Source organism: Enoplosus armatus, chromosome 4, assembly GCF_043641665.1.
Source record: "Enoplosus armatus isolate fEnoArm2 chromosome 4, fEnoArm2.hap1, whole genome shotgun sequence".
Taxonomy (NCBI): Eukaryota; Metazoa; Chordata; class Actinopteri; order Centrarchiformes; family Enoplosidae; genus Enoplosus; species Enoplosus armatus.
In genome coordinates, this window is record NC_092183.1 from 7705147 (window position 1) to 7730820 (window position 25674).

Consider the following 25674-nt stretch of genomic DNA (forward strand, 5'->3'; position numbering starts at 1 on the left):
AAAAATGGAAATTACAATATTCATAATTTTCCTTTAGGGATTATAATAATGAGATATTTATTAGAATAATAAGATGATTCTGGCTCTGATTCACATAACATTCACGTAACAAATGTGTCAGTGGTGCCCAGATTATACTGAGCTAAATTTACCACTTTTTTTCCAGTGGGCTACACCATAACATTTATATGCATATTACTTTGCCTCTATTGTAAGTGCCACTGTACTGTATAAAAACTAGAGACCCTCCCTTGCTCTCTTAATATTTTCCCGTTTGAAAAACTTTGGCAAACAAAACAAAACAGTGAAAATAAAGCCAGTCTCTCATTTTGATTCATCTTTTTAATGCTTCTTTATACAAAAAAAGACATAAATCAGGTTAATGAAGAACTCTTGAAATGTTTGTTTGAATTGGCCTGCAGCATTTTTCACCTTCTTCTTGTTGCTTTTATTTTGAAAACTGAGGTTAACGCGTTTTTTTTCTTTGAGAACACACACACACACACACACACACACACACGAGGCGGAGTTTATCGAGGACCTACATCGGTGCCTCAGTTGTTGAGTTCAGGGTCTGCTGCAGAGCCTCTCTCTCTCACACTCCCCCTCTCAACATTTGTTGGATTTGCTCCCCGTTGACGTTACCGAAGCGTGAAGAAGTTGAAAGCAGGTCTGTAAATATGTAACTGCACAGTTCGCTAACATTAGTGTTTCTCACCGGGAGAAGAAAGATGGACTCGGTTGTGAAAAACACCCAGAAGAAGTTGTGGCTCCGCGGTCTGCTCTGGTGGTCGCTCCTGCTCGAGCTGGCGTCGGGAGGTAACAGTGCAACTTTCTCACTTTTCTTCAATGAAAACCAACGTGAGATAAACTTACAAGATGGTGCTTTCAATGCCGATGTGTTATTATTGGAACCTCATCCGTATGTTGGTTAACTTTGACGAGTTTCTTCAAGTGTTTGGAGCTTTTCTGGGGAAATAGTTTCACCCTGAAGGCGACTTGAGATAACTACCACTTCAATGGTCATAACAAATGAAATAACAACCCCAAAACAGGATCATTTACCTGTCTTTTTTTGCTGGCTGTGATTTCCATCATATGTAGGCTGCAGCAGTATTTCTGTAACATGAGTGTGTGTCCAACAGCAGGCTTAGTATCCCTTTACAGAGGATTGTTATGTGTTTTCTGTGCGTGCTGTTGCTGTAGTGGTTCACAGGTGTTAAAATGTTTACCTCACCAAATAGAATTGAATGAATTATGAATGAGGACTGGTAGGTGGGTGTTTTCCTGCAATGCCAAGATTAATTCCACCAACAACAGAAAGTCCTTTTTAGCTTTTAATTCTGCATGATTTTTTCAAATTAATGAGGCTAATGACATTAGTATTTATCTCATATAAATGACTTGATTTTGGTTAATCTGTGCATGCATGGTGCACACACAGGATATGCAGTGTACTGTGAGCACCCACAGCACTCTCACCTTATCAGAGGTAGCAGCAGCAGCAGAAATGGGACTGCAATGCCCACTGCACTGGAAGAACTATCTGACTGTGACAATAGCACACTCAAATGAAATCATAGTAATGGACAGTCTTTGCTGTGTTGGGAGATTTAGGAAAGGGGAATATGTTTTTTTAGTGAGCTACAATTTCAGATTATTTACATCCATGTGTGCATTCATTAGCCTCTCTGGTTGATTTGATCCTGTGCATGTGTCATCTTATTCAGCGTTCATCCAGGCTTTGCCCGGGGGGGAATAATCAGGAATTATTTCACCGTGACTCACACTCACGATATCCTTCTTTGTAAATAATTACAGTATAGACATTTGTTTTACTTCAATGCATTTCAGATTGTGTGCATCCTCTGTATTCCCGTAGGATTATGAAACAAGCCTTTGCTAAAACATTCCAGGCTTTGACAGTGCATCAGCAACAGAGGGGCATGACAGCCAACAAAAAAAGCATAGAGGCACTTCAGTCAAGTTGCATCTCTGATTTGTTGTTCAAACTGAGCACACAGGCAGTGACAAGCACTGGTCTTACCCCTCAAATTAACTGTAAGCGGGTGTTCACTAAAAGGTCACTAGCTTTGTTGTGAAATCTCACCAAAAAAAATGTCCCTGGCGCACAGAAAACGGCCCTTGCAGACATGTAGATTACAGAACAACCTCCAAACGCCTCCTGTTTCTGCTTCTTAAGGCACACGGTCAGGTGTACACGGTAATGTTTATGTGTGGGTATTGTCTTCTGGCAGTCAACTGTGCTCTTTCATTTACATACCCCCCCAAAAAATATCCATGTTTCAGCACGTGAGTGTGACAAAAAAAGAGCTGAAACGACTAAAATTATCTTCACAGCACTTACTCCAAACCTTACTGGCATCTTTTTACAGCTTTCCTAGAATCCAGTTCCATATAGGGAAGTGAGCTGTTGTTTCAACCAAACATGACGTTCAATCATATGACGTCATATTGACAACGCCAAAATACAATTGAGCATGTCCAGCCTTGTGAATTTAAGAGGAAAATGTCATTGCATTCCTCTTGGCCAGTTTTCTGAAATGCTTCCTCCCTGTTATGTGCACAGAGCCAGTCAGATGAATGAACATGACGTATAAAGGAGATAGGACAATAAATTCAGTCGGTCTGACTCAGGGTCAGAGTAAGGATAAGTAATGCTGGATGCTGTCTGCCTACGGGCCAATCAATTTGTTTATTTCCAGCTGTGTTTAACAGTTGTTAAAGGCACGTTACACCCGACTGGTCAGTTAATGACAATTCATTTAATTTAAACAAGCAATAAGAATAACTGCAAAAAAGTAAACACCTGAGGATATGTTTTAAATATACTATATAGTCTATAGTATTGCACCAAAGCTGGCCATAGTGGGGAAAATGAGGTATGAACAACCATGTGAGGTTCATGTGTAGCAACTTGACATGGAAGAAAGCTGGCTGACTAGAAATAATTTATTTGAGATAAACCAATTAATGAATCTTTCGAAAGACGTGTGCACTTTGTTTTACAGCTATGGGCTCGGTAACGTATTTTTTATTAACAATAAGATTAGAGGAATGCAAGGATTAGTGGACTAATTGATTAGCCGATAGAAAGAACATTTTGATAATCAATTAATCATTTTTAGTCACTTCTCGATCAAAATATTCCCAGGTTCTTTGGGTTTTGGACTGTTGGTCGGACAAAACAAGACACTTGAAGATGACATTTTATATATTCATAGACCAAACTCTTAATCGCAGAATCATGTATTTGTAGATTGCAGCCCTACAAAAGAACATCAGTAACTGTGTTTGCCGAAAGTAAAGAACAGTGGGCTACTGACATTTAAGACAACAAAACATGACATTTGTATGTAAAATCATGTTGTATATATTTTACCTAAGAAACTGAAACTGGTTGGTTGGTTTAGAGTGCCATCTCCTTTTTTTACTGGGATCCATGCAATACTTTGGGTGACGCCCAAAGACTGAACCGACTGTTCACGAATGAAACATTTAAATTAGCCAGATATTTGGAGAAGAAGCCTGGGAGATGAGGTATGCTATTCGGTAGGCTATACATACATTAACATGTAGTATTTGAAAGTATAAGTACATATAATGTTGTAACTGATGTGTTTCTTTTGGTTTTGTATATGTGTTATCATAAGATGCATGTTATAGTTGATTCATATTGCTGTATGTTGTCTCTCTGTTGATTGATGACTGTATATTGATATGGCTGAAGGGCTAATTAACATGCTTTACTGGTTTAAGTGTGTTAATTTACTGCACAGTCCATACAGATTGGATTTGGTCAAGCAGACTACCCATTAGTGCATTAACCCTTTTAGTAGTAAAAACAATGCATTAACTCACATTAACTTTATCTATCTTCCCCAGTGAGTCACTCTGGCCCATTAGCACTGGTCCGTTCCTGCCCTGGGTCAGGAACTACAAATATATCAAACGTGGAATGGACATATTTCCTCACAGAGGCGAACATGTTTGTTAACCTTTGAATATGCGTGGGACACTGGAGCTCATTAAAAACGGAGCTGGTAGTGCCAGGGCATGGAGGCTTAGATGAGAAGGCTTCAGAGCGCGTTAGCCCAGATTACAGGGTGATGTGAGATGGCTGGGAGGTGAGGTAGGAGAAACAGCTGGGTCCGTCCGCCACGCTGTTCCTGGAACATGGGGCCGCAGACAATGTGAGGACGTCAGAGCCTTTCATGTTCAGGTTGAAGGTTCCTGTCAGGGCAGGGCAGGCCCTAACATGTCTGACTCCCTCCGAGCCACCTCCACATCCACTGCTTCGGTTTGTATACAGCTGTTGTGGCATTAAAGTCAAATACCTTTAAAATTCAGTCATGTCCTTCCTACGGTTTCGGACAGTCCATGAACAACTTTTTCCTAAAGCTACAAACGAGCAGTGACATAAACCTGCAATTCTGTCGCGATGCACAGGAGTTTTGTTTCATCCTAAAGGTGGTTGTTGTTCTATAGGTAAAGCTTTTAATGCGTCATAATTATACTCTTGTTGTATACAAACGTAACTGGCCCACCAGGAAGGCTAAACTCATCTTACAAGCATTCTTTTAAATCAGGTGAGGTATAATTTGTGCACTCTGTGTGTGTGTGTGTGTGTGTGTGCTTCCTACGTTCACAGACTCTGCTCCACTTGTAAAGAACAACCAGGATGATAATTAGCCTGGCTTTTATATCTAAATGTCACATGTTGGCTATATTAAGACCGCAATGCTTGACTTGACTTGCTCTGCGTTTTGCTTTGTTCACTTCTACTGTACTTTCTGTTCCAGTTCCCTTTCATTCTTTGATCGTAGCATTGATTTAACAGCCTGCAAAAGACAGCGGACACCACAATTGAACACATCAGTTCTTGTTCTCTGTTTCTTTTTGTTGAAGTCGATCTCTCATTAATGTCACTTTCTTCAGCTTCCTTCTATGGCGATGGCTTTGTACAGCTCAAGGCAACAGAGTCGTCCGACCATAACATGCTCCGCATTCGCTTCCGAACCTCCAGCACCAATGGCCTGCTGTTTCTCGCTGCCGGCCAGACCGACTACTTCCAACTAGAGCTCCATGCTGGTCGCCTGCAGGTGGGTACATCCATGGCCCCAGCACATGAGCATATGTGTTCAAGCATACATGAGCACACACATGCATATATGTACAGGCATACAATACACACAGATCTTTGCGCTTGACCACATGCACGCGTATAAAAGGACATGACACACACGCAGTGACCACCTTAAGCTATTGCTCCATCTCAGTTGACAGTGTCAGTCTCTCAGCACAGTAACACAAGCAGACAAGCCTGCATGGTGTGAGCTGAGTGTTAGCTCCATACCAGTCACTTCTTGTCACAGTGGAAACTGGGAGATTATGAAAGCGGCAGGTCTGTCTTCATTGTATTTGAGTAATTGAGTGATCATTGCGTGATTGTACTGTATATGTTCATGACTTGATCACAGTGCAACACACATCTGCCTCCTACCGCCTATATTCAATTTAGAATGATATAAAACAGCGAAGCAGCAAACAAAGTGCTCTTTATATAACGTCAGATACTTTAATACAAAGAGGCTGTTTTTATATATTTATCCCACTGAGAGTATATATCCCTATTTCTCTTGGCACTGAATTCCATAGTAGAATAAGCTTTAATTACTAGGTCCAACATTTTTGAGAAGCCAGCTTTAATGTTGAATTCTAGTGAAACTTTGTGTCAGCAGTATAAAAGGCTAATATTGCCACAAAATTCATCTGGCTCTAAATATAATGGAAATAAACACAACTTGCAAAACACACCTCTGGAAATTTACTTCAGATTTAATGATAAAATGTGTTTACCTTGGGCACACACAAGACATTTAGGATGGGTTTGTGTCCTAAGCTAGCACTATTTTTAGCCCACAACACAAGCCTTGCTGCGAGGATTTAAGGGTGAAATACATTTGTCCCTTCAAGACTGCTTCTAAAGCATCCTGTAAGCAGCTCTGCCAGGCTAAATCAGCATACAGAATGGATAGATGTACTGTAGGAAGCCTTTTTTATGTGCAGACACATTCATAAGAAACACAGGAAGTCCTGAGATATGCATTATAGCTTTTGTGCATCAAACTCGAGAAATCATTGTGACCACTAAGCTTCTATTCGTGTTAGACTTGCGCTACCGGGAATGAATCACACTGACGACTGTGTTGCATTGTCATACTTCAGTGAGCACGAGGAGTGAATTGCTCGTCCTTGTTCCATAAACTGGCACAGGTCATCAAATAATTTTTTAGTTCACTCGCACAAGTTATCCTCAGGCTTGGGGTCTCATTCTATGTGAGTCAGTCATGAGCGTTGCTCCCTGGAAACCCGTGCATGAATAGCAGGGACTCAGCAGCAAGCCTTGACAAGCACGTCATCTAAATGCAGCATTAGTCTGAGATGGTGACATGATGCTCTGCGGACATAGCTGAAGGCAAAGAGATAATAGTTCTTATCCTGTTTTTAAATCACAGACAAAGCTCATTGTTTTAACAACAGGTGACATCATGGAATATAAGCAGTCATAATATCATAGGTTATATAAACAATTATTTCATGTGATACAATGAAAATATTTTAATATTTTAATCTGCTTATTATATTAGCATGTCTAATGTATAAATTAATTTTATGTTAAAACATTTTTTTATAATATTGTCCTTATGATGATACTAAACAGTTGCAACCTGTACATGCATGTTTAAACAAGAGTCTACAGCTAACCTGCTAACGTGGCTAACAATAACAGTAATCATATATAATGCCGGACATAAAAAAAAAATCAATTCTAAACGGGTAAATCTGAATTAAAATTAAATAGCTGCTTAAATCAGTGTGTGCTTTTACCCTTTATTCCTGTAATACAGCATATTTTGTAATCCAGTTATTTTGTTTCTTGTCTTAGCTAAAACTGGACCTTGGATCGGGGGAAGAAGTGTTACAATCGGAGAAAGGGACCCAGCTCAACGACCTGGCCTGGCACTCTGTGGAGGTCCGCCATGTGCAGCACAACGTCACTCTGACTGTAGACAAGAACTCTCACACAAGTGTAAAGATGCCAGGCTCCCATCACGATCTTCACATTATGGATGGTCTCTATGTTGGAGGCTCAGGAGGCCTGGACAGACTTTATCTCCCCAGAGACCCAATCGGATTCCGAGGCTGCATGGAGGAGGTAGTCTTTAATGAACATGACTTGCTGTCATCATTAAGACCGTATACCGGATTCAAGAATGTCCATGAGGTGTCTTTAGGCTGTAGTCCTCAATTCTTTGCCACAGAGGAGGATCCTATCAGCTTCTTCAGCTCCAGGGCTTACATTTCTCTTCCAACCTGGAACGCCCCGCAGGAAGCGATATTCGAGTGTGTTGTGCATACTTCAGCCAAAGAGGGAATTCTCCTATACAATTCAGCCAGAGAAGGGGACTTTGTGGCTGTAGAGATTCAGGAAGGTTTGCCAGTGGCCATTATTGGGAAAGGTGGAACCAAAACTGAGCTTCGTTCCCTCACATTCATCAATGACAGGAAATGGCATTCTATCAAGTTGCATTTCAGTTCCAAAAGCCTTGAGCTAGCTGTTGATGGAGAGATGGTGAAAAGCAGCATTAGCTCTCGTTCAAAGGGGCTTCAACTTAAAGGTCATCTTTTCGTTGGAGGTATTGATGACAGCACCAGATCAGAAGTCCGAAAGGTGGGGCTTGTCTCTGTGTCTGGAAAGCGTGTGAGAGGAGGTTCCTTTAAAGGATGTTTGAAGAACATTGAAGTCAACAGAGTGAAGATGGGTCTCTCCAACGCTGTAGTCACTAAGGATATCTCAGTTGGTTGTGAGCCAGAGAAAGAACCGGAACCATTGACCACTGTGAGTCCAACAAATGTTCCGGGATCCTTCTTTCACTTGGTGACGCCAACACCAGCACTTCACATGTCCACCCTCGCAAGGGGCTTGGACAGAAGATATGGTTTGAATTTTGTGCAACTCAAAAACCTTGTGGTCCAGGAAGGTGGTCGAGCATCTCTAGAGGCCAAACACATCAAGGTACTCTTGGACTTCAAGAAGCTTGGCATTCGACAGTCTCAGATCATGTTCCAAATTCGGGACCAACCAATTCGTGGTCAGATCAGGCTTGATGTCGATCAGGACCAAGAGGAGAACACCTTCAGCATGCTGGACCTTTGGCACGGACGAGTGATGTATATCCATGGAGGCTCAGAGGAACCGGATGACTTCTTCATGTTTTCAATGTATTCTAGCAGTAGAAAGCAAGTTCCTGATTATTTGAAGGGCAACAAATTGTATCGCTACAATATTACTGTAACACCCACCAACGATGCACCTGAATTAAGTCTCCCTGAAGGAAATCTCTTTGTTCTATTGGAGAACTCAAAGAAACGCCTCACTACGGATGTTCTGAAGGCCACAGACATTGACAGCAGCTACACCGACCTTGTCTTCTCTGTGCTTGGGAACCTGAACGCTGATGCAGGATATTTGGAAATAGAAAACAACCCTGGCAAGGCAGTGACCTCATTCTCATATTTAGACTTGGAGGAACTGAGGGTGTGCTATGTTCACACAGGAGTTCGAAACTCAAGGATAGTTCTTAGAGTTAGCGATGGGGAAAAGGTCAGCAACACTGTGGTTCTAAGGGTCATGGCTGTAGCGCTGGAGTATAGGATTGCCAACAACACAGGCCTTGAGATTATTCAAGGAGAGACAGCTATAATTGGGTCAAAGCAGCTGGCTGTGCAAACCAATGCTGTGAAACAAGTTGTAGACATCCGGTATGATATCATTGAGCCCCCTCAGTATGGAGAACTCCAACGACTTCACTCAAGTGGTGAATGGAGGCCTACTGACTCGTTTTCCCAAAGGCTTCTAGAAAAAGAGCGCCTGAGGTATATTAGCACTTTTCAAGAAATCCAGACATCCAATGCCACTGATTACTTTAAGAGCAAAGTTAATGTGGCTGCAAGGGCAACCACTGAAATCCTCTTCCCAATAACTGTGAAGTGGGTGAAGTACCACCTGGTGAGGAATGTTATGATAGACATGGATAAAGTTAGAAAAGTGACACTGGACTCCGAGCATCTTTTTGCGACAGCTGGAGGTGTGACCCTCTCAGAGGATGACCTTTATTTTAGGGTTCTCACCACACCAAAGAAAGGGAAACTCTTGCTCGATGCCACAGTCTTGAGGAAGAACTCAACCTTTAGCCAAAGGGATGTAACCGATCGAAAAGTACATTATGAGCTAGTCGACAGGCCTTACGAAGATACAAGTGACAGGTTCAAATTTCAGCTGGTTTCCCAACATGCTCAGTCACAAAACTATGATTTCCAGTTTTCCATTAAAGCTGATGTCAACAATGTGTTTATAAGAAATGATGGACTCTCACTTCTGGAGGGAGAAAGTAAACTCATCACGAAAGATGATCTTTTTGCAGAGACTTTGAGTACAAAGGACATGTACTACACAGTTATAAGCAGCCCCAAACATGGAAAGCTAGCCCGAATTAGTCAGTCAAATTCCAATGCTAGCTACAACAACATCTTAACCTTTAGTAATCAGGATATATTGGAGGAACGGATAATGTACATCCATGATGACAGTGAAACCACTCAAGATGAGTTCACTTTCATAGCCTCCACCAGTCAAGGGTTCAAGTCTTCCATTGCAGAAGATGAAATTGGCTCCAAAGAAGGAATGTTTAACGTATCTATTCAGCTATTGAATGATCAAAAGCCAGTACGTGTTATTGATAAAGTCTTCCATGTTGTTAGGGATGGACTGAAGTTACTCACTATAGAGGATTTGCGTTATCATGATGCAGACTCTGATTTTGATGATGGTCAGTTGATTTACACTCGACGTGGAATCCCGATGGGAGACCTAGTGCTGGTTAATGACACTACTCATCGACTGTTCCAGTTTCGACAGAAGGATTTGGAAGAAAAGCGAGTGTTGTTCATTCACAAAGGTGTGAGCACTGGCAGGTTTGTGCTCTTTGTCTCCGATGGAAAACATTTTATATCAAGCCTTTTAGACATCAGTGCGCATGACCCTTTCTTGAATGTTGGCATCAACACCGGCCTACTGGTTCAGAAGGGCCAGTCAGTAACCTTTTCCACCAGTAATTTTAGTGTCACATCAAATTTGGACATCAGAGATGACCAGGAGGTCGTCTTCAAGTTGGATGAGGCTCCCAAGTATGGACGACTTTATTGCAATGAAACAAAGGTGGAGTCATTCTCGCAGTCTGACTTAAAGGATGGGCTTATCTCCTATCGGCACAATGACAGCAAACACCTGGCAGACTATTTCAACTTAACAGTGAAAGCTAAAAGTCTTCGACTTGCAGCGAGGATCAATGTGAAGGTTTACCTGGAAAGTCATCAGAGGCCACCCATCGTGCAGCATCACAACACCTTACTTGTGGAAGAGGGAAAACCAGTGAAGATTGACGAAACTAAACTAGAGGTGAGTATTTCATAAGAGAGACAGATAGAGGGTTTGAGAGTTTTTTGTTTTTTATTATTTGACCACTGGTCACTAAACCTCTCCTTTGCAGACGATAATAATGATAATAATTATGATGATATTAATAACAATAATATGCATACTTGTGGAACCTGGGCACAATTTTTCATTTGAAACATTTCATGTTAAGAGCCTCCGAATCTAACATTGTCATGAGTATTGACTATAAGAATATCCAATTAAACACCCGCATCTTGTGGTGTAGTTGTGTCAGAAGGGAACACCATTTGGCAGATAATCTAAACTTTAATAGAAGCAAACTAAATGTCACAATAATGTTACAGTAAAATACTAGGTTTTACTGCACTGGATTTTAAGGCTGCTGAAAGGGTAGAAACTGAATGTTGACTAGTGTTTGTTTTAACATTTTACAATGATGCCATGTTATATTGAGCGCAAAATGAAAACTAAACTTAAGTGACACATGGAACATTTCAGATTTAGCCACTGAATATGTTTTCTGATTGTTGCAGGTCACTCACGAGGACAACCTGCCATCTGAGATTGTATTCACAGTCAAGGTAGCCCCGTCTCATGGCCTTCTCCGGCATTTTGTCGAGGCGGAGAAGCGCTACATCGGAACTAAACAGTCTCCTGTCAAGACATTTACCCAAGAGGACGTTAACAGTGGAAACATCCAGTACATGCAGGTGGAGCCCAGCAAAGTCAACGACACTTTCATCCTTGATGCCACCAACGGGATCACTGATGTCAGCGACATTAGGATGTCTGTTGACATCATCCCACGCCTCATCCCACTTCAGGTCTCCAATTTCACACTGAACGAGGGCGCCTCCAAGGCACTGACCCAGGATGTACTCAAAGTCACCAACCGACACTTTTCTGGAATCAACTTCCTATATAGTTTGACTGAGCCCCCGCAGCATGGTCAGATTGAGCACTCTCGACATCCTGGTGTGCCCATAACCTCCTTCACCAGGAGGCAGGTGAGATATTCTTACAGACACTCTTATAGTTGCTACAGAACGATGGCAATATACTTGCAGTTGGATTGATGGATAAAAAAATTATTGGATTTAGTGTGGCAGTAATATTTTTCATGCCCATAACTAACACTGAAGACGCAGAGGGCATGTCTGTTTTGTTCTTTTGTCTATTTAATTAAATTTAAAAGGCTTTACAGAAGAGGATACTTTTCTCAAATTTGACCCAAATTTACAGGCATTTTCACAATGTTTGTAACCTGAAATGCATTCTTAATTAACTTACTGTATAGAAATATTTAGTGCTTAGACTGGTTGACTGATGGATGAATAATGTGATTAATTATTATTGCAGTAATTGCTGCCATTTTGCAAGATGAGTTTTTTCAAATTTGACTCTAATCTACAGGCATATTTACAATGATTGCAACCTAAAATGTGTCCTTAATTAAATTATAACATTAAAGGAAGGTAAAAATAGCATTACCCTGGCTTTTCATCTCACCCTGCCCTGCTGAAATCTCTTGATGTTGCTATTTTTTTCTGTCATGTTTGTGCTCCCATTTCATTTCTAAAATTTTACAAAGCAATAATTGGTTAAGTCCCTATATGCATGCTATAACATGGAATACGAGATGATCGTGACCTATGTGTCACAAATTATAGTGTTTTGTTCCTCTCTGATTTGAATACATCTTTGCAGTTTTAATATCACGTTCTCCCTAATAATTTCACTGATCTTTAATCAGGTGGAACACGAATTCATCTACTACGTTCACGACAGCAGTGAAACCTTAGCTGACAACTTCACTGTGGTGGCCAATGACACAGGCCTGAGGAAGCAGAGTGCAGCCCAGACGGTGTACATCCAGGTTACAGCTGTCAACGATGAGCCTCCTGTTATTACAGCCAACAGGGTCCTCAGGGTGAGTCTGCACTGCTGCTCTATATTTAAACTCTGGACATTTTTTTTTGTAGCAGGTCTGGCACCAAAGCTTACTGTCAGACAGTTTTCATGTGGGCAGTGTTGCAAGTTGCCATGGCTGGCTGGATGAAGGAAACTATGTTTGCTATGTGGAGGAGGGTCCAGGGGGGCTTGCAGCACAGAACAGACGTTGACATACATTTGGAGGTGCCTGGGACTTGTAGGAAGGTCTGTTATGGTGCTCAGGTGTTAGGTTTTCAAACAGATTCTCCTAGTATTCAAATAAAGCACTGCTTTTTGGTGGTTGCTGCTTCAGTGAATTGAAGTGGAATCTGCTATTTTGCATAGTCTGGGTTGACTGGAAAGGCTTCTTATGAATACAAGAGTTGAAATCAAATGGAAAATAACCCTGAGGCATTACACGGACATGAAGTCTTGGTGCAGCTTCCTAGTGTTGAGTGGCATGATGGCATGGCCTGGAAACAGCAAACACTGTGACAACGTGGCCTCAGTTCAGTCCAGTTTCATCTACTTCACATCTCTCTTCACTATCTGCTCATCCAAAGAAACCCTACTGGTTATTTACTACCTGTCTGTAAAAAGCACTTCTACAGACATATATTTTGAATATGTTATTCGTAAATTAGACGGAAGTTGTCGTGTGTGTCCATGTGCTGAGCAGTGCTGACTTGTACTCTGTCAGCTTTAGCGGCTGGAGTTGGGAGAGGTCCAGCTGGAAAGAGAGGCTGAAGTGTAGGCGTCTATTGTCTGTGCAGCTTTGCCCCAGATGCTTCAAATTCCTCTGGGATCCTGCAGACTCAGAGAAGATCGACTTATACAATTTACTGCTCTGAAGAACTTTGGGGAGCCAGTTGAATTAGAGTAGTTTTAATCAGAAACTAGTTAGTATAATAGTTGTTTATGATTTTTGGTGATAGTCACTGACAAACTCGTCTACACATATTGATGATCTGTTTAATTTCAAATGTGATCAATAGTCATTATATCATGTCTTACTAAATTGCAGGTGGAAAGTAACTGGATTCTCAGTGTCCACCAGGGGGCTCTCTGCCACTGCACTTCATGTTAGATCTCAAACTTGTACTGTGGAAGATTTTGAGAGATTTACAGGTCTTATGGAGTTATTAAGTCGTTTTCAAACCACTTTGATGTTTTCTAAATCAATATTTAAAAAGGACAAACAATTTATCAATTGTGCCACAGGGGTAATCTTTACATGTTATATAAGCTTGGCGAATGCTAAAGAAAGCCTAAGACAACCCTGCACTAAATATCAGTGGAGGAACACATTAAAAATTTGTCTTAAAAATACAAAGTATTTTTGTCAAAAAATGAAACAAAACAAAACTATATAGACAAAAGAAACATCCTCCATGATTTCTAAGTTTGAATCTTAACATTATACCAACAAACAACTTGAGCTGTTGTTGTGTTGACATGTCTCTTTTTTCTAAGGTCTGTGACAGACATCATTCTAGAAATAATGCCATCACAATTACAATGTCAGCAGTCTGTGGTGGTTTTCTTTAAGAAACAGATTTAAGAAAACATTTTTATTTTGTGCAGCTGAAATAAAAAGAAAACACAAGTTTCTTAAAACAGCTCAACAAATAAACATCAAAACAGTTGAGGTTTGGCAGTCAAGACTCACAGGAATTCACTAAAAGTGGATCAAAGATGTGAAGTTTGTTGTGTTTTAAACTGTCATCTCCACCACTAAAGCGGCAGCCGGATGAGCAGCAGACACCCCGTCATGTTTGAGGGATTGATCTCGACTCCAGGGGGGGCTGTTTGTGCAAATTGATCTCCTGTGTCTTTTCTTTGAATGTGGTGAGTCACACTGATGTTGCTCATCAGACAGACCCTGCTGTGACTTCCTGTTAAATGGGGGATTATTGGAGGTGTAGTCATTTCCCACTAGATGAACACAGTGTTCTCATATGGGAAGACTTTATGCTGTGCGACCCATGTGATGTGTGTGGTGTCCCACGTGGTGGGCGGATGTGGTGTTTACAGGTGCTAATTGAAAAGGTACCCCACGCTTCTGTTCCAGTAAGTGACATTCTCACAGCCAAGTGAGAGGCCAGCTGACTGCCAGTTACACCTCAGCCTTTAATTTTTGTCCTTTTCGGGGAATTTGTGGTTGAAAACGTTAAAACCCACCCTCAGATTCTCTCACACTCTCATGTATCGTATGATGTTTGTTGCTGATCCCTGCAGCAGTTTTATGACAAAGTGTTTTTTAGCATTTCTTTTTCTTTCCCCTCACCCTGCCATTTTCACTTCTGCAGCGTGCGGTCACTGACATTTCTCACTTTAAACAACTTTCAGAGAGCAGCAGTTGGAACTTGCCAAGAAACTTGCTAGTGTGAGAACACTGACATGTTACTGTCATCGCACCTTTTATATAAAATGCTATATATTTTGTGGCTGCAGTGCACTTCAGTATGCCCTACAAAAAAAATGTTCCAGCAGCAAATTTGCACTCATCATTTGTAAAACAAACAACAAAAAAACAACTGTAATTTTTATCATACACAAGAATGCACACCACTCCAAATGAAAGCTAATGTTACTCCGTATCTGCTGAAAGTGTAAATCAACAACACATTCTCTATATCATTTTCTATATATTTATATATATAAGGTGACTATACGTCAGTCTTTACAACTTGTTACTTTTGCCCCCAAGTGGCCAAAAAAGTCAGTTTTATCTGACGTTAACTCCAAAAAAGCAACAAAAAAAAAGCTAACTAATAATATGAAGTAGATGTCATGGAAATTTCACTAAATCCCAGCATGACCACCACATGTAAAAGAAATTCGGGTATTATAAGAAAGTTGTGCTTTTTCCTAATAATTACTATGATGTAAAATATATATAAAAAAAAAAATTGGCATATTTATGTATTCGTATGTCTTTATATTACTTCATGTGTATTGTAACAGCAGGCATTGACCACCAATATGAATAGGACTTTATCATAGAAGACATTTTGACATGTGACAGTATGGAAATCACAGGTGTGAATAATAAAATGAATGATGGCTGAATTCCATTTAGCTGCTGCAGTTTCAGGGTCCTGGTCCTGTGCATCCTGGCTCACTGTCATGGCTTACTGGGACACTTCAATACAACAGAGCCATTGTCAATGTTATTAGTAACACCTGTGCTTTTTCTGACCATGATGAGTCAAAATGTCTGCTGGGAAAAATTTGTTTTTTGTCGTAGCCTTTCAGTAAATTCAACCTGTGTGAGCGACAGTGGCATGTTATGGAATAGTTGCTCTGGTCTGGACTACAGAAACTCTTCCTTTGTTGTCAAGTGTCTGCTCGGTTCAGTAGTTTTGTGTTCTGTGTGTCAATGAGTTCCTCTGTTCCTTCGTGTTAGCTCCAGGCTTTTCAATTTACATGAAAGCAGGACCTTAACTGTGCCTCACCAACACTCTGCAGTACATCCCACTGTGTTTACAGTCTGCACGGCTATATTTAGTCCTAAAGTGTCCTTCTTTAGAATTATGTTGATGAACGTGAAGTGAGTGATGCTCAGAGTGACATTTTTCCATAGGTTGTTATTGTCTTGCCGTCTTTAGGTGCCTCATTTAGAGATTATTTTTATAGCAGTTCTGCTTCGTTGGATGATTTATTGTTCAGTGGAAAATGACGGGAGAAAAGAGAGAAAAACATGAAATAGCCTTGGAGCTGGACTCACACCCACGGCATCCTGGGTCCATTGTAAGTGGTGATGAATGACAAGGGCACGTTGGTCTTTTATGTGTCTCACTTCCTTTTCAGTTTTATATCTGCGCAGAGAATAGGTGTTACATAGCTGTTTTTAAGTCATGGAAAAAGTAAGATACATAATCCTGTTCTATCCTACACACAATTTTATTTAATATTTTTTCCAGAACACCTGAATCACAGGTATTTATTCAAAAACTGGCATCCACAAATGGAAATAAGCTTTAATGCAGCAAGTCTTTTGCCCCGTTGTACAACCACATATGACAGTATTTATTCCATCTATCAAAATAAATGTCAGACTGGCATTTAGCTGTCAAATACTGTTAGCCTCTACATCATGAGTCATGTCAAACAAAACGTCTCTGTTCCCTTGTTCCTGGAGGTCTGTATTTTCATGGAGATTACAGATGGCACCTGTTTCGTCCTTGTCCATCTTCTGTCCAGGTTTGGGTGTCCTCAGTGACAGAGATCAGGCCGGGGGATCTAAGAGCGCAGGACCTGGACACACCCCCAGAGGAGCTACACTACATGGTGACCCCACCCAGCAATGGACACCTGGCCCTGAAGAGTGCCCCTATGAAGGCAGTGCTCAACTTCACCCAGGCACACATAGACCAGGGACAGCTACTATTGGTTCACAAAGGTAAAATCTGTTTTTGTATCACCTACTGAAACAACGCACTGAAGAATTAATAACTAAATCCAGAAATGTTGTGTTTGATTTATTTTTTATGTTGTATTTATACAAACAGACAACAGAAGTGAAACAGGTGGACAAGAAGCCATAGACTTATACAGTGGACCTCTCCCCAAATTATTAATTTATCAACTCCTTCAACTACTACTACATTTAGTACTACTTAAAGTACACATTTTTATGAACCAAGTCACTGAAAGAGGAAGTGACGTCCTAACTGAAGAACCGCCTTGATGAGAGGACTGACCGATTGCATTTTCATTTTGACACCAAAAGAGCGGGATGACATAAATGTAAATGCAATCAACTGGGGGGCAACATTTGAATATTGTCCACTGTACAGCGGGGTACTAATTCCATTTTCCATTTTCATTTGAATATAGTCATAGAACGCCAATACGAGTACATGAAAAGGAAAATGCAAACTGGATTATTGCATTAACATTTAAATTTTTACTCAAATAACTAACACATATGTAGACAATTGTGATGCTATTGTGGAATTACATTTTCATGTTTACATTATCATTTTAATATAGTCTCCTATAGGCTTCCATACTCAGACACAGATATTTGATGTTTTTGTTTTGTATTTGTGAAGTTTTGTCTTTTTTTAATATTGTGACATTTTAATCATATTGCCCAGTCCTAAATAGAACCTGTAATTAATTGCTCCAAATGGGTTCATTGTCTTTTTGTTCACCTGAATGCAGTAATGCCAAATCGAATTCATCTGTGTTTTTCCATTTCAATATTGTTGTTTTTGTTGTTCCTTTTGCGTCCACTAGAAGATGCTGTTGATTTGTTTGATTTGCTTTCCACTTGTGTCAACTCACAGTGAATCAGAGTCATCAACAGGAACAATGTGCAACTTTTCTTCATTAGCCGTTAAATTAGTTGCAAGACTGAAACAGACAGACTGGACTGATAGCCAGGTTGGAGGTGATAATATTTTATAGTCTGCAAACTCTGATGTAAAATGGTCGATAAGGTCTGTCAGCATTTGAGGGCGTCAGTCTCACCTCAGGTTTCTGCTTGCTGTTCTGATTCCTATCTACTTTTTTAATTTACTTTGCCTGTACTTGCACCACCAGGAAAGGCTGTAATAATAGTGTGGAAGGGACTCGCCCCACTCTATATGTTTAAGAGTGCCTCTTTCTTTTTTATACAAACATGTACACACACCTACACTAGTATAGACACTTGATTTTGATTGAGTATTACCTAGAAGAATAAGAATTTTTAGCTTGCATTGCAGTTTTTGCAGTTCTTGAGACCAGCATCAGGAATGCTGATGAGGTTCTTTTTTATGTGTATTTGCAGAAACCAGATGCAGCTAATTTGTAAAACAACATGTTCTCACAAAACTAAGATGCAGTTGTGCTTTATTCACTCCAGCATACAGAATCTAACAACTTTGCCTCAGTCTTCTTGACAGTTTGAGCTTTTAATTTAATTTTTTGCCTCATTGCATTTCCAGGTGCCATGTCTGGAGGATTCAACTTCCAAGTCAACGATGGTGTGAACTTCACTCCCAGGCAGATCTTCAGCATCACTGCCAGAGCCTTAGTTCTCAGTTTAGAGAAAAACCGTCCCCTCAAGGTGTTTCCAGGTAAATCGCCCTCTGAGTAGAGTATCATTAAAGGATATGTTTATTATTGTCAACAAATCTCATGGGGAAACAAAACAAACATGTGCTAGTCTGTCCCTTAATATTTTTCCTCTTCCCTTCTCTATGGCATTCAGCCCCAAGACGTAAATCTTTGAAAATGGTTCATAAATATGTAGTTTGATTTCTAAAAAAGTAATTTCCTAAAACATATGGGCACTGCAGTTTGTGACAAATGTGACTCAAACTGGAATAAATAGTGGATTTGGTAGGGACTATTTTCAGCTGCGGATTACACATACACAATTAGTGCTTTAGTGAGTATTTACAGCAGGATGTTGTTTGTGAGATTGACTCAAAACAAACAACAGTGCCAATATTCATGGTAATGAAGACACATGTCACCCACTGTAAAGGCCACTGATGCGTTTTTAATAGCTTGGAGCTCTCTGGCGCAGAGGTATAAGGTACATCAGGCATTGGCTACACAGACAACACTTGTTAATAGGATCAATTCATTGTTGGTTTTGGTCTTTTCATGTGATTTGTTGACCATAAGAAAAAAGAAAAATATAGACTATCACCAAACTGTAATATGTCCTCCAAATCAGCACCTAGATTTTCACTGGGCACTGGTTTTCATAGTGCAAGTGCAAACCAAACTTGATTTCCAACCACACCTTCTACCTGTGCTTATTGTGTTCTAACAATGTGAGAATCACAAGAATTTATAGAAGTACAACTTATCTTTTATAGGCTTTTGTGTCATAATGAAACTACACAGCTGCTTTTCTAAAAATGAACTGAAACATATTTTTGTCTGTCTTCCAGTCATCCACTCACACAGACTCTTTTTAGTTGCACTATTAATATCCATAAGCAAAGTTTTTCATTTCCTCTTTTTTGTTTCTTTTGTAAGGGCTCAGTCGAGGATTTTAAGTGTGTCTGTGACACCTTGGCCTCTCATTTGCTGTATGTTGTGGGATTTAACCTGCTTATATGTTCAGCCTGACTACAGTCTCTGCACAGAATCCCTTTGGTTAAATAATTCAGCACCTTTCCAACAGTCAAGTCATTACTTTACCCAAATACCAGACTGGTGAATCAGCTGCTGCCATTGCTTAATGGTTTGATATACGGCATGCTACTTTTAATACTCAGGAGCTAAAAATAGGCTGACTGGGTGTCGTCTTTGCCTGCAAACACATTTCAAGGTTTTCTGATATTTCCACTGGTCTAGTTTGTGAGTTAGAAGGCAAGGATATTGTGAAGGCAGCAAACTGCCAACTGGCACGCTCTGCTGAGCTTCTCAGCCACAGGGTGAGTGGGCACTTGAAAAGCTGTGCCACTGTCTGTCTGAGGCAGCCCTGTTTGTGCTTTGTGCCAGGCGGGGCAGAGGGAGAGGGGTGGGCGGGATGGGAGCTTTAACTGACAATGAAGGGTTTTGATGGGGTGAGGGGCGACATGAAACATTTTCACACTGTGGAGGTGAGATTAAAGTTTTTCTCCTTCCTTGCAAAGTCCTCAAATGTCTGGGTGCTCTCTGTAAAACTGCAAAGACTCCTCACTAAATGGTTGCATATGCCTTGTTAAGAAACCAGCAATTACCTGAATTTCTAACAGTAAGGCACACAAGACTTGCTAAAATGATTCTTGCTACGAAGAAATTTATTTCTAATTCTGTCAAGCTCTTCTTGAAAACACAAAGCTAATTATTTAATGCTATGTATTGTTACTGTACATGGCCACAGTGGTAGTAGTTCCACGTTGCTGTATTCCTCTAATCCCTTTTCATCATTATCATTTAATAAATATATTATTATCCCATATGCCTCAAAAAAACATGAACTTCAGACAGTGGATATTTATGGTGTTTTGTTTGTGCAGTGGTTAGCATGTTTCACACAATGCTTTTTCTTGCGTCAGTCTCAAATTCCCAAAGTGGCACACATTTTTCTCATCTCACAGGCACAGATTCACAACAACAACTCACAGGAGTTTTGGAAAAGGGTTTTGATTGTTATGTATTTTGATCAAATTCCTGTGATATACTACCATCACGAAATGCAGCATAAATATCTGACAATATAGCAAAACCCTTCCTGCATACAGACTGAGAGCAAGATAGGTTTTCATTGTGAAAAGACAAGACAGCCCGTCTCTCCCTCTTCCTCTAAGAGGGAAATTTCCCATGAGAGACAGACAAGGATGGTGGGAGTGCTCACGACATGTGATGAATGAATTTCACTGTGCTTCGACCCTTCTTTCCCTCTATCATTGCCTTCCATCATTTATCAGCAGTCTTTTTTTAGGATCCTTACAATCTGCACAGTGGCAGCAGAGCTATGGAAATCTATATTATTCATCTTGAGAAGAAAAGAAGCTCTCAGTAGTCAGTCCCCGTCATCATGCACAGGAGATGTTTCTCTTTACATTTTCCCCAAATGGAAGATTTTTGTGCCTGCAAGGAGCTGATCCACTTTTAATTTCTTGTTTGGATTTTATGTAACACCCCGCACTGCAGTTGGACAGTGCTGTAAAAAGTCTGTGATGTCTGCAGTGCAGCTTTAATTTGACACATCAAAGGACCCTCATCTGTCTATTTCAGAGCTTGTTTTGCATAATTTGGAGTCCAGAGGGGAAAACTTGCAGCATTTGATGCAGCCGCACAAGAGTTTTAACAGTGTGGCCACAGCTAAACTGAAAACCAGACAAGAAAAGCTAATTTTCTTTTCCAGATAAAGTTTCATGATCAATTATGCAAGCCAATCCTTCAGTAATTTTCTTTTAATTCACTTTCACATCTCTCCTCCAGGCTCTTCTACAACAATCACAAATGAGAATTTACAAGCAGTGACCAATGACATAAGCAACACCTCGAATCGGATCATTACATTCAGTGTGATTCGGCATCCTAAACTGGGGCGTCTGGTGAAGAGGCAGTCTGATAATTCAACAGTGGACATCTCCACTTTCACACAAGACATGGTGAGTGAATAACTGGAGGTCGTGTCAACACTTTTCCCTCATTTTACAAAAGAATAAAAAACAAAAAATCCAAGGTATGTGAACCAGTTTAATATTAAACATTAGGGTTCCTCCATTCATGTGGAAGGTTGCCAGATTACCGCAGTATGAATAATAGATATTCCGCATCCTCATTCAGGAAATTGACTTTAGCTGAATGGAACATGTAAGGCTTTTATGTAATCAATTATTTCTGATGGATTATGATCTGACACAGTTAAAGCTGTGTACTTTATTTACTGCTGAGCAAAGCAGATTTAAATTAATGATGAAATCTTATACAGGCTGTAGTAATGTCTTTGAGAATGGTGAGGAATTATTGAAGCCACTGAACTGTTTATACAGTTGATTAAAGCATCAGTTCACTTTAGGGATGGCTGATCATGTGCAAATTTGTTAATGTGAACGTATTTTGGATCTGTGGTGTTTTTGTATCTCAGGTGGACAGGAAAGAGGTTGCGTACATTCAAACCCCCATCGAGTCTGTGGGCTGGGAAGCCTTGGACTCCATGACCTTCTCTGTGGCATCACCGCCTACTTCTCTGGAGAGCCAGACCTTCAAAATAGACATTTCTTACGAGAATACTGGACCTGAACACAACACAGTACTGCTTGCAAACACAGGTATGAGAGTCTACAGCCTCGCTAGCGGTTCTGTAAGGCTGTACAGTGGTGCTTTGAGCTAAATGTTAAATGAGGCTGATGGTAATGTCATTAGTTTTGCAAGTATTTGGTCATAAACCATACCACTAGCATGGCTAAAAACCACTGACTATGCTCTTGTTTAAGTTAATCTTGTCCTTGGTCATTAAGGTAATGTTTGCTTGGTGCTAGGTGCTGAGGTAACAGAAGGCGAGAGTGTCATCATTGATGAATCCAAGTTGGATGCCACTAATCTGATGTCCAAGCTGCCAACACCTCAGCGGAGCTCCTATGAGGTCTGGTTCCAGGTGACGTCTCTGCCTCAGCATGGAGTCATAGTGGTGGGTGAGAGAAACCTCACCAAGGAGAAACCTAACTTCTCCCAGTTCATCATTAACAAATACGGTATCACGTACAAGCACGACAACTCAGAGACAACTCATGATTCTTTTGTGTTCAGTGCATGGCTAAATCCTAAGGGTAAAACAGCGCAACGCCCTCAAGATGACAATGATGTTGTTGAGGAGCTTTTTAATGTTACAATCACACCTGTAAATGATCAGCCACCTCTGCTAAAAACCAAAGCTCCAAGTCTGAGGGTGGTACAAGGAGATACAGTAGCCCTCAGGCCTGAGAATCTCAATGTTGAAGACTTAGACAATCCTCCCGATGATATTAAGTTCTCTGTGATTAGTAAGCCAAACAATGGTTACCTCGCTCTTGAGGGAAGTTTGAATGAGTCGGTAGTGGCCTTCACCCAAGCCCAAATCAATAACGGAAGCGTCTATTTCATCCATGATGGAAGCTCTGTCTCTGGAGTGTTTTACTTCAGTGTCTCGGATGGCCATCATAAACCAATATATAAACTCTTTAACCTAGAAGTGACAGAAATAACCATTTCTCTGGTCAACTACACTGGATTGACACTGGAGCAAGGCAAGACTTCAGTATCACTGACCAAGAACAACCTTGCTGCAGTGACCAATGGGAAAAACATCACCATTCACTACCAGATTACAAAGCCTCCAAACTTTGGCAAACTTCTGAAGGACAACCAAGAGGTTACACAGTTTGAACATGAGGATCTACAGTCTGGAAGGTTGTCCTACCATATGACCTCTCTTTCCTCTGCAGAAGACAGCTTTGAGTTCACTGCCTTCACTTCAGAAGCAAATCTGACTGCCCAAAATCTTAACATTACTATCAGACCTTTGATCCAGGTTGGCAAAGGTTTGAGGATACCCAATGGGATTGCTGTCAAACTCAACACTAGCTTTCTCAATGCCTCTGAACTGGCTAATATCAGTGATAGCGACCCTGTATTTGAAATTATCTCCCATCCTAAGTATGGGAAGGTGGTTCGGACAAACCCTAAAATGTCCAGGAAAGCTGTACCAGCTGAATTCTTCACCTTTCAGGAGGTGATGCAGGAGAAGGTAGCCTTAGAGCTGAATGCCAACATGACTGGAGTTCACGAGTTAAATGACTCACTGGTGTTTGTACTGAAAGCTGATAACATCCAACCTGCTAAAGGGGAGTTCCACTTTACAGTTGTGCCATATTATCCAGCACTTTTTCCAACCACAAAGAGCCCTGTCCCAACCACATCATCTGTTCCTCAAACACCAGTCCAGTCTTCCAGAAATGGAACTGCTTCGCCAGTTCTGTCTACAGCTTTCTTCTCCACCCAACAACCAAGCAAAAACCAGCAAAAGTTCAAGGGACGTAACCGCTGGGGAAACTCCAACAGAACTAGCATTTTCAGTACAACTCTTGGCAAACCAACGCGTGGAACAGATGATTTCCCCTTTAGGAACACACCAGTTCGTGTAGAGTCCTACCCTCAAAAAAACTCCAGTCCGCTCCTGGTCATCTTACCACTACTGGCTTTGTTGCTGCTTGTAATCATCTTTGTAGTCCTGGTTGTCTTTCTTCGACACCACAGGCAAAGGAAGCAGAGCACTGCTGCATCAAAGGAGCCACCTTCCACTGGTCTTCCAAGCAGTCAGTCCTACCAGGGTCAAACCCAGAGAAGCACAACAGTTCCCACAGTGACTGTCACTCCATTAAACCACACCTGCCCAGGTAGCCCTGTTCTTGATCGGCTATTGACAGCAAATCAGGGCTCAGCTTATAACCCCATTGATTCAAACATGCTCATAAGTTCTTGGAGTAATAGCTCCCCTGCGTCATCTTCCCAAATTATTCAAACCACCACTCCCACTCTGCAGAAGAATCAGTACTGGGTATGATCTTCCACAAACCTTGTAACTAAATGTGTTGGAGAATACTGTTACAGATTTTGATAAAATGTGGTTGTGTACTTCTATGGGACTGAAACCTGCTGCTGGTTATTATCTTAAAGCTGCATTAATCAATATTTTTGTGATGTGTAATTGTTCACTTATAGTGAAGCTTTTTAGCCTCTTTGAGTTTTGTTTTTTTACATCACATTAGTATGTGATTCAGTTTCACCACTCTCATGCTCATGAGCCCCATTTCCAGCAGCAGCAGGCAGCAATCACCTAATGGCAACCAGACAAAGTTAGCAACTAGCTAACCACCATCACCATATGGCCAGAAACACCACGCTAATGTTGCTTTGTGTCTGCAGAATGTGTAATTAGGCAATTGACTTTAGGACTTACTACTTTATCAGGCCATAGTACTGTTTGTCACGGCTGTGTGTCTGAAAGCTCATTTTTGAGTTCCTCTGCCCCCTAGTGGCCAAAAATTGATTCATGCAGCTTTAAGGTTAGATAAAGAAGAAGAATAAACCACTATGGCCAAAATCCTTTGGCAATACATGAATCAGCGTCAGGACAACTTTGGGGTTTGTTTGAGTCGCTCAATCCATTGAAAAACTGGTTTACAATCCTACACCAACCACTGCTGTATATTGAGTTGGTGGGACATTTTGTTCACTTGAGCATTTACAAAGCAGTCATCATTGTGGTAAATTATAAACTGTGTTTGGTGCCTAACGTATGTTTAATCACTCGCATTGTTATCTGGTCCTCATGCACGTTGAAGTCTCTCCCATCATGGGTTGTGGTCATCAGAGTGGACGATGATGCTAATAACAGCTTGAAACTGTGAATTACTAAGACTGACACTGGCACAAAGAGGTATTGTCTAAGCATTTCAATTTGATTGTGCAGATTTTATATTGTTGTTATGTATTATATATATTATAGTATATTAACTTTTTGTAACTCAGGTATTTTGTTAACAATAATTTACTTCATGTTACTTTTTAATGAGGTATTGCATGTATTGACAATAAATGAGGTCTTTGTTTAGCATTACAGGATTGAATATTATTAAATTCACAGTTAATTCACAAATGCTTCCCAGCATGGCTATATATTGAAATGGGACATCGAAATGGCTGTTTTTTTATAGCCCTGATCAAATCACACTGGTTAAAATGTTAGCACTGTTTTTCATATGTTTTTTATT

At 40.6% G+C, this 25674-nt stretch overlaps 1 protein-coding gene across 1 annotated transcript; it reads left to right on the forward strand.

Annotated features, from left to right (window-relative positions):
* Positions 1 to 731: 731 nt before the first annotated feature.
* Positions 732 to 24464, forward strand: cspg4ba (chondroitin sulfate proteoglycan 4ba). The gene is made up of 10 exons (XM_070904962.1): positions 732 to 819; positions 4960 to 5123; positions 6971 to 10543; positions 11077 to 11550; positions 12297 to 12473; positions 16682 to 16880; positions 18415 to 18546; positions 21359 to 21531; positions 22011 to 22194; positions 22405 to 24464. Exons 1-10 carry the CDS (start codon positions 732 to 734, stop codon positions 24462 to 24464), a joined length of 7224 nt encoding a protein of 2407 aa, XP_070761063.1.
* The last annotated feature ends 1210 nt before the right edge of the window (positions 24465 to 25674 follow it).

Coding starts and splice junctions, on each gene's coding strand:
- cspg4ba (XM_070904962.1), top strand. CDS start 732: ATGGACTCGGTTGTGAAAAACACCCAGAAGAAGTTGTGGCTCCGCGGT. Junction 11,551..12,296: donor CCTCCTTCACCAGGAGGCAG/GTGAGATATTCT, acceptor ATCTTTAATCAG/GTGGAACACGAATTCATCTA. Junction 22,195..22,404: donor AGTACTGCTTGCAAACACAG/GTATGAGAGTCT, acceptor GCTTGGTGCTAG/GTGCTGAGGTAACAGAAGGC.